The sequence below is a fragment of the Centruroides sculpturatus genome, unplaced genomic scaffold (genome assembly GCF_000671375.1).
Source record: "Centruroides sculpturatus isolate CEXI.00-Female unplaced genomic scaffold, Cexi_2.0 scaffold871, whole genome shotgun sequence".
NCBI classification, from domain to species: domain Eukaryota; kingdom Metazoa; phylum Arthropoda; class Arachnida; order Scorpiones; family Buthidae; genus Centruroides; species Centruroides sculpturatus.
In genome coordinates, this window is record NW_019385033.1 from 236,135 (window position 1) to 246,771 (window position 10,637).

The 10,637-nt window shown below is 32.0% G+C and overlaps 1 protein-coding gene across 3 annotated transcripts in view; it reads left to right on the forward strand.

Moving 5' to 3' along the window:
• The window catches only part of LOC111633678 (reticulophagy regulator 3-like), a 59,897-nt gene extending 50,162 nt beyond the window's left edge, over positions 1–9,735 (forward strand). For all 3 annotated transcript variants that reach the window (XM_023378289.1, XM_023378290.1, XM_023378291.1), the window contains one exon: positions 8,286–9,735. In XM_023378289.1, the coding sequence (XP_023234057.1) occupies positions 8,286–8,638 (353 nt within the window). In that variant the 3' untranslated portion in view covers positions 8,639–9,735. The remainder of the gene's footprint in view (positions 1–8,285) is intronic.
• Positions 9,736–10,637: the final 902 nt, after the last annotated feature.

A 10,637-nucleotide genomic window follows, 5' to 3' on the forward strand; every position in this document is an offset into this window, starting at 1 on the left:
AGTTCGGTCCGGGCTTCATAACTAACCTGCGTCTCAAAACACGCCAAACTGTTGTTTTAGGCAGCTGCAATTCCCGACTGGCACGACGTGTTGATTTTGAAGGGCTACGTTGGTAAGCAGCTTGAATCCGTGCGACATTTTCTTCAGATACACGAGGTCGGCCAGGACTCTTTCCTTTACATACACAACCTGTGTGAACAAACTGATGGTACCATCTGTGAATGTTCCATCCATTCGGAGGATCAATTTCGTACCTCAACCGGAAACGTCTTTGCACTGTAATCACGGAATTACACTTCGCAAGCTCAAGAATACAAAAGCTTTTGTGCTGTGGCATAGCCATTTTACAACAACTGTGAATACGTCATTGTAACTAAGCACAACTGACATCTGGGGACAAACTAGACAATGCACTTGTTCCTCCGATACCCGCAGCACACCGCTACTATCAATAGTTTACTAAATATATCAGTTTGAAATACGTATATTCTTTTTGGTCCACCCTGTATTCTAAAAATTTTAATAAAGTTTATAAATTCTCAAAAGCTACTTTTATTTAAAATTTAGTTAATTGTTGATTTCTGTTTTTTAATTAATCTGTTATTTTTAGTATTAGTCTTTTACAAACTTTTTGAAAACATCTGTTTATTTATGCACTTGTTGTTATAAAAATTAGCACACCAAGAAGGAGTTGTCACGATTGAACAAAATTGTACATGTGTGAGCATAACTGTGATATAAGTAAGTGATTACAAAATGAAAGCAAAAGGATCATTTATTGCAGGAAAACTACAAATAAACGGAGGTTCTAATACCCTGTTGGCCACTTCTAGCATGAATATACAATGTGATACAGGTGGTCATGGAGCACACAGGTGTCTTATGGTGTCCTGTGGCATCTCAGTCCACAGTTGCTATAAGTGGTCCTCTAGTTTGGCCAACAAACCGTTTTCCCATGCTGTCCAGCTTGGTGTCCCAAGTAATCCCAGATATGTTCACTCAATGATAAATTGGGACCAGACAGGCCAGGGAAATGTGGCAATGTGACTGAAACAGTTCTGTGACACCCTTGCTTTGTATCTTCGAGCATTGTCTTGTTGGAAAATGGTTCTTGGGAGCCCTGCTGAGGCAATACATGGCTGCAGGATGTCACTAACATATCATTGGGCTGTCATGGACCCTTGGATCACTAGAGGTGACTGGCTATTGTGTGTGATGTCACCCCAAACTGTCACACCAGCTGTGGTGGCAGTATTCCGCTCCAAACATAGTCAGGATTGAGGCATTTACTACAGGGCCTCCATACACAAATAAATCAGTGCCCAAACTGAATCTGGATTCATCTCTATTGATGACCCAGTTCCATTCCATTGCAGTCCAATCTTGTCTGGACTGATACCACTCCAAATGGAGGCGACAATGTGTGGCTGCCACAATACTAAATATTCTTCACCCAGGTGCTTCAAAATGGTATAGACAGACGCTGGGGCCTGTAATGATGGCACCACCTTTGTTCAGATAATGGACAATGATATGGTTGACTGTGTTTGCTTGTCAGAGGACCAGCAATTCCTCTCAGGCTAGTGGTCTGCTGAGGGTATCCTGAGCCTGGACACCATGTGTATGAGCTCTTTTGTCCATACCTCATTGTAAGAATGGGCTATTTGGCAAGATGACCATCCAGCTTTTCTCAACCTGAAGATCCTTTCCCCCCTCAAACTGAATTAGTCGATCATATGGACTTTGATTGCGATGTAAAGGCATCTCTAGTGATAAGCAGTTAGTTAATCACGATGCCGGCTGCGTATGACTTATATGCCCACAGCCTAAGTACAACTCCACAACATCACTCAGCCAGCTAACGTTTTATCTACCAAGGTATATATCAAACATTGCAAAGCCTGATAGGTATATAGAAACATACCCAAAATGATTGCCTTAAATAATCAGGATATAATAAATTATTACAATTATAATTATTAGTTTAGTTAAGAGATGGCATATAACATCTACCTCTAGTAGCAAATTACTTGGTATTAATCATTTAAATTAGCAGAGTTATAACCCAATTATTTCAGGCAATCATTTGGTTATTCTTCTATATACATATTGGGCTTCACAATGTTTGATATACTTAATTCAGTTAGCAGTTTAATTACATTTTGTTAGGCAGGATTATGAAAAGAAGTCCCAAGAGAAGTATGCTTTAAGTGACTTAGCTCAACATGTACCATGAGTGAAATGCCTAATATAAAAATATATTAGAACAACCACCAGGTATGGGGAGGCAGTCCAAACAACCAATAGGAACTTGGTCTTGGTTCCTAGGCAAAAACAAATAAATCTAAACAATTTTGAACTAAAGTGTAATTGATAGCAATAAAAATAGAAGTTATGTAGGGACATTGATATTCATTTTTGGGGGTAAACAGGAGATACATAGAGATTGTTGGAAATGGACTGAAAAGTGAATATGATTCAGAAATAAGATTTTTCAGGAGAGCCAATGTTTGTGTAAGATATTTTATTGTAGTTAGTGTATAGGAAAAATAAAATAGTAAAAGAAGTCCAAATGATGAATTTGAGAAATTGGGATTTTTGTCTATAGGAAGCCCCAAGTGTTACAATTATTGCATTTTTAGATTGGTAAGTAACTAAAAATTGAATATACTCTATGTATCACCTCTGACAAAAATGAATTTATATATACAGTGGGTGATTGTTTAATGAACCTAATCCGTTCCAAGATTTCGTTCACTATCCGAATTGTTCGTTAACCAATTATCAATTTACCATAGGTTTTTATGGGAATTTGATTAATTCGTTCTAGAAACTCCAAAAAATAAAAAATCATATACTTTCTTACTATGTTTATTTATATGTAATAATAAAAATACATATATACACAGTCTTGCATTTTTATCAGTCATGTGTTTTTCCATTTGTGGGGGTTAAAGAATCTGTCTAATGTCAATTGCTTTTCTCTCTTCTTCAGGATTTTTCAGAAGTAATTAATAGCATTGTAATTGTAGAGATCCCCAAGCCTATTAACCTCAACCTGGTTTGGATGTCATTCTAAGACCATTGTTCTGACATCCTCCCACTTCTTCAAAAGATGTTTAAGAGCAGATATTGGCATTAATCCTCTTTTTCAGAAGAAAACATATCTTGCTGAGTTTCTTGGTGTTCTTCATTCAAGAGTTCTTGGCATTCTTCTGTTGTCAGATCCGTTTCAGGTTCCACTGAGCTCTCCAGTGTTTTTTATTTCTCAGATGTGATTTTTATCACTCTTTAAGCTGCTTGAGTCTTCTTGATTATAATGTATCTTTCTTAGATAAGATTGAACTGCTCCCTACTGTAGTTTTTGTTCAAGCCATACTGCCCAGCAACATCAGACATCTTCTGCCCACTCTCTACCTTTGCTACTTTACCTTTCGAAAATAAAAACTTAACGAGTGCCCACTTGACAGTCTTGCGAATACTATAAAAGAATTGTTTCTGTCAGAAAAATAAAAGGCTGGAATTACAAGGGAGAGGTTCAAAGTTTAGAAGAATACTATCCAAACAGTATATACCGGGTTGAGCATCGATATCAACGTCTCCTGTGCTTCGAAAAGTTTGTTGCCTGAAGACAAGGGAAGACCAATTGGTATTCATTATTTTACGTTGCTTCTTGCATTTGTTCTGTGAGGTGTTTGTAGTCCAAACATAAAAATCTTTCGCGAAAGTGTTTGTTATCTGATTTGTTCATTAACAGATCACCCTCTGTATTTAATGTTATTTTAGGGGTTAAAAGCCAAAGAATTGAAAAATTCAGTGCCACAGCCAAATGATTACCATATTAAATTGGGCTACATTACTGCTTCTAATAATTATTAAATACTGAGTAAGTAATAGTAGTTGTAATATAGCCCAATTTTAATACTGTAATTGTTTGGCTCTGATATGATCATTGAGCTTTAAGATGCTGAATTTTTCATGTAAAGAAAAACTTTTTATAGATTACTTTGGCAGATGGTATTTACCTGTTTTACAACAAATTTAATTGACGTAACTAATACAGAACTTTGTGAGGGAACAAAAAAGTTATACAGGTAACCCCCGTATAACACGGTAGTTACGTTCCAAAAAATTGCCGTGTTATGCGAATCCGTGTTATACGAAACAAAGAACTAATACGAAAAAAAGGGTTAGGTTCCAAAAATTAAAAAACATGCTAGTATATTTTCATAATTAAGATAAATATCTTCATTAAAATTTTTTAAGTGATACATATTAATATAAATTAAACAATGTTTTCTTCGTCATCACTAAAAACACTATTAATTAACCGAGAGCGTTTTCTTTTTGGCAAGTTATCCTTATCCTCTGAGCATTTTTCTGCATTATCTTCAGATCCATGCTTTACCTTTTGCAAAATGTATGTAATTTTAGATTGCTTGCTTCTAGTTAAAAGGTCTTTATAAATTTCCTTATATGGTGCTAAGCACTTATGAAGAATAAAGCAAGTATGGAATAAGGGAAAAACATTCGGCAACATCAGAAGCAGAAGCGTCGCGATCTGGCAACATTGAAACAAGTTTCGAGAAAAACCACCTGTATCGACAGAAGGCGAGAAGAGAAAATTTACATACTTAAGTACTAATAGTTCGCGAAAATAATAATTTTTGTGAACTATTATTAGTTAAGTATGTAAAAATTTATTACATTTCCTGTTGTACGAGGGTTTTACCCAATTCTCGAACCGTGTTAGAGCGAATCCGTGCTATAGAAGTGCCGTGTTATACGGGGGATGGTACCAATTCTCGAACCGTGTTAGAGCGAATCCGTGCTATAGAAGTGCCGTGTTATACGGGGGTTACCTGTATTATGAAGTACAGTATGAAAATTTACAGTATGACAATGTAGATCACTTTTGACAATAAAATGGTCAAGGCAAAGTGTTTTATCACAATGAGAACAATATAAAGCAGTATCTTTTTTTTATTGTACAATAAGCCATTTTTGTATTAAATATTAGCATCAATGCATTTTCAAAAGATTCACTCATCTTCATTTTCTGAAACAGTTTTAAATTGTAAGTCATTTTCCAAACATTGATCAACATGATTTGGATTAATTGCCACCATATCTTTAAACTGGTTATTTCTTTTTCCTGACAAATGAGTGTGTGCTGCTGAATTAATTTTGACTTCATCTAGAAGTCATTTTTAAAATTCAAGTTTTAAATTCTTTTGTGTTAGTTGACATATATGGTATGCTATTCCCATTGTTTTTCTCATTCCTGATATAGGTTAAATATGAAGGTTCAAGAGTCAACACTGTTTCAAGTTGGAAATCTTAACCCTGCCCAATTGTGAGCCCAACTTGAATTTACATTGGACTTAATAAAAAAGACTTCTTAGTGCCCATGGGTCAGAGTAAAAAAAAAACCAAATGAATTTTTAAAAATCTTACTTTTCATTTACTAATGTGAACCAAAATATTTCAGTCTATTTTAACTCCTGCTAGCCAAATAGCTGTTAAGAGTTTGAAGACTGAAACCTCTGTCTGAGGATACTTTTAAGTAATGATTTTTATAATTTAAAGCTGTAAGAAATGGCTTTCATCAACAACACATTCCAGATGAAATTTTTGATTATTTAAATGAAAAATTATTCATTACTAAAATTTGTGTTATTTTCAAATAAAAATTAATTTTTGCTTATATTGTAAGACTATTTTTCAACATAATTATATAGGAGTACTTAATTTTTTTATTGAACTTTAAAAAATATATTGTGTTGGGCATCATTTTATTTCATATATATTATGTTTATTGTTATAAATGTTTATTTTTATTATATTTATATATAATATTTGAAGCTAATTATCATTTTATTTTACACTAAGTTTTTGATTATCTTATCAGTTTTTAATATTTTTTCACTTACTTAAAATTTCCTGCAGAATGCTTTATAATCATGATATAAGATCACAATACTATTTTTTCAATATTACAATTAACAATTTAATAAACGATGTTTATGAAAAGCAGAGTTTTGCCTATTGTATCACAAGTCTGCAATCTGTTATTCTAAAATGTATTTGAAGTTCTCTTTTTGTTTTCCTTATATAAGTAAATTATTAAAATTTCCTACATGTATATTTCTTTGTTCAATCATTTACTTTTTGACCAAATGTCTGGCCACAGCTATAATTATTTCTTCTGACATTTTCATCAGAACACACAGTGCTCACATTGCTGCACATTCATACATTTGCATTGCTTGTACAGTGGTACCTCGGTATACGTCTGCTTTAGAATACGTCCTGTTTGGACAAAACAAATTTTGCTCGGTATACGACTTAATTCAATTATACGCGCCATCTACGAACAAGTAGCACTATTGGTGTACTAGATCAGACTAGACATTTGCGGTGCAACGGTTTATAACTNTATTGAAATAATGTCATCTTTTGAACTTTTTTGTTTAAAATTCATAATCTTTTCCTGTTGTCCCTCTTACAAGTTAGTGTTAATTTCAGATTAATGTTAAATTTTCCAAATTACCACATTTTATTTTGAAAATAAACTTGAGTTTGGTTCTTATAATTTTTATTCATTGTATTTGACATTTTTAAATGTTGTTGTTCAACCAGTGGCATGTGGTGGCATTTGATGATAGGGAAGCTGTGCCATCCTGGATAGAATCATTGGAAGCATTATACAATATTTTGGTGTGTAGCATCCACCAGCTAAACGGCGTGAGGTTGGTGCTCTATAAAGTACATGTGCAAATGTGTATAATCTGGCTACTTTACACGATTCAGATATTTTTGCTGTGGAAGCTGTCCCGTATTCAACAATACAGCGCTTCCATTGGGAATATGCATACAGTTGACCCCCCGCTATAACACAGTAGATACGTTCTGTTCTTTATGAAATTGATGTTCTACGAGTCATTAAATACATGAGCCAATCACAGCCCGGCATGCATGCAGTTTACGGACTACAGCTGTTTGAAAGGTTTTCTTCCATAAAATTAATCGATTCTAGACTAATTTGACTCAACATTTCCAAAACACGTATAATTTTTTGGGAATAATCCATATAAACTATACTATAAACAAAAAATTGTAGGATTACTTACCGAGTGTGCACCGTTCGACGACGCCATTGCTTAAATTAAGCTTGTTTTCGTTGCGAAGCATCGCATTGAACGGTGGGCGCATGTTTTCTGATAACTTATTTTTCTGCAAAAAATTTGCTGAACTTTGGAGACATCATTAATATAAATATAATTTTTATGGCCGTTAAATAATAAATGGTTTTTAGTAGGTCCACTGCTCATTTAAACTCAACGGTTTGCGCAATATTCGCTATTGGTCTAGATTCGATCAATCCTGTCACGACGCAAGTTAGCGATGACGTTTTACCGTATTATACGAGTCTCTTTTAGCATGTTTATGCAAATACGATTGCAATTTTTTTGCTATATTATACAAATCCGTATTATATGAACCTGTTTTATAGGGGGTCTACTGTATATGAATTTATGTTGGAATATACAGTAGCATTCTTTTCACATGTAGTATAGAAATTTGTAATAAGATGATATTTTATTGTAACTGCAATATGTAATTTAATTAATTCAAAGTATGTTAAAATATGAAAATAATTGCACAGTATGCATTTATATTTTAGAAAACACAAGGGAAGCTTCCATGGACACTGTGTTCAACATTAGTGTTATGAATATCTAGGTAAATATATAGAATGGCTTTCATTGAAGAGAGTAAATTCAATTTTAAATATGCAATTTACGTGACTAACTTTTATAATTGCGTGGTTGGTTGATTTTTGTTTGCTATACAGCAAGCCAAAAATTTCAACCATTATAGATGAACCTGGTTTGCATTGATGGTGGCCTGTGTAAGTTACAGCGAATATTCCCAATCTTTTCTTCCCATAATTTATGATTTACAGTATTTGTAATCTATTGACCCCTCGGATGGGATAACAATTCATTGCTTGGCTATCTGGCAGGCAGTTAAACTACAAAATATTATACTCAAATAAAGATTTTAATAAAATTACTGAGAAATTATAAATACAGTTTATATTATATTAGTATAAAAGTGAAAATTTAAAATACCTTAATTATTTTTGATTTTGTTTCTATTTTATGTTCAAAGGAATACAAAATATACAATGTGAAAATGTTTAGTGTTTTTATTTTTTCAAATAAAGTTTGAATTTTTTTTAAGTTGAAATTTTTTATATGTATAATTTTTTTTTATAGAGGATGACTTATCACTATATCAAGGTCTTGAAAATTTTCCCAGTGTTGATGATGATGATGAAAGTGCAGATGAAATAGAATTACCTCAACCAGAAAATGCAAATGGAGAAGACAACTTAATTAATATTGTTCCAACTTATTATAAAGAAGACAGTTCTGACACCGAAAATGAAGAATTATTTTCAGAAGGTTTGACATTTACCGATGTGCTCGACACGGATTCTAATTCAAATCATGAATCAAATAACAAAAGTAATAAGCAAACTTCCGAAAATGCTCTCCACTCTTCTCGGCATAGTGACATTGATATTGATGAGTACGAAATTGTCTCCAAATCGGATCTGACTTCTTGATTTAATTTATATATTTTATATAATGCATGTTAACTTTATAGTTCCTCATTTGCTAATGTTCGTTCTTTGTTTTTTAAAATGATTTAAGTCCAAATATTTTTGTTTTTGATATTTTGTTAAGGTCCCATGCAATCATTATGTGAATATATCTCATTTTACATTTTATAACTTATTATTTCATTACTGTAGAATTTTTTTGAATTAGTTATTGAAATTCAAATGATTGTGCTATATATTTATATACATATATATATAGATATAAAGGCATATATAACAAAGAAAAATTAAGTTAAACTTTAAAAATATATTATTCTGATTTGAAAAATATAAATTTTCATATCACTCAAACCAAAATTTACCTCCAAATTGTAGAATAATTCTAATTTTTTGAGAAATAATGTAGGTGCCATCTGACACTTTGAAAAGAAATGTGTCTTTTGAATGAGTTGTGCCTTTCATGATCGAAAACAAACCCCCAAAATTACTATTTTTAATTATTGGTGCATTATTTTATATATGTTGTGATATTACCAGTGTGATAATTTAAACATTATATTACAGAAGTTAAAAGATATTTCCTTTTTTATTTCTATTTATTATATAGTTTATTAAGTTTAGAATATATAAAAATGCTGAATCAAACCACAGACTTATAATAAAAATTATAATCTTCTGACGCTCATCCTCTATACCAAACACAATGTACATTTGTGATACTAAAATCATATATTTTTAAATTTAATGAAAAAACTTAACTATTCTCCCACAAACAGTGCCAACCCTAAAATTTATTATTGATTTCTCTATTTTTGAGTTCTTTTTGATTTATAATCTTGGCATATTCTAAACCTGAATTTAAATCCATTATTTTGTCTTTCAATATAATAAAAATGTGTTAATATATTTTGATTTAAATCATTTATTCTGAAACTATCTGTATAAAGTTCTTTTCACATAATGTTAGATCATGGACAAATTAGCTGTGATTTTTCCTTGTACTTCACATAGGTTATTGTATAACTATTTTTGTGTATACAGTAAAATTCTAATTTGTGTTATTTCTGTAAATATTCAATAAATTGCAGCTAATACTTTGATTATGTGAGCTTTGATTAAATATAACGTGGGCCAAAGTTTTTATTTTAATCCCTCGAGCAGCGTAATTTGATATATTCAAAATAATGTATGAATATATACATATATAAAAATTATTATTTTTTATTCAGAATATATTTTCATTAGGAACAGAAATTGCAGATATATCACAAGAGAGTTTGTAAACTTTTAGAAATTCCTTTGGACCATTCTACCTTCCTTGTATTGTTTCTTTTAAATAACAAAGTGATTTTAATATTGTGCCTTGATGTAATTGTTCAATAAAATAAGTCTTGTCTGTCAATTTAAAAACATTGATGTTACTTTGTAATAATTTTGACTTTTTTCCTTCAAAAATACCAAAAAAATAAAACCAGTCCACAAAGTTCAAAATATAAGAAAATCCTACTTTTGTTCAGTGGTTCTCAGTTGCCACAATACACTGCTAAAGTACAAACTTCTTATAGCTGTGTTACAAAATTTTAAAAAGCATTTTAAAATGCTAAATTTTTTCTCCGTTTTTCTTTTTTATTACGGTTAAGCCTGGTTAACTTGAACCGGGATAATTCGAAGCTGCTTTTACTGCAAGTCTTTCCCCGATCGTCTAACGTGTTAGGGATTTACGTGTTAATTAAACTGGCTAACTCGAATGGGGTTTTAATACAGTATTTTTATAAACTCCGGAATTTTAATTTCCTATTAAGTAAAATAATTAACGTCCATCTATCGAATAAAACAATCGGAAACTACATACAACCAGAAATAAACATCGTGTCATTTGGCGGTGGGGTGGTGGCTTCCAGCAGCGTATGACATAAATACTGTAACTGTCATTCGAACCTGCATTTTCCTCGAACATTTTTTTTATTTGATTGCTGACGTAATAAATAAGTGGGTTTTTGCT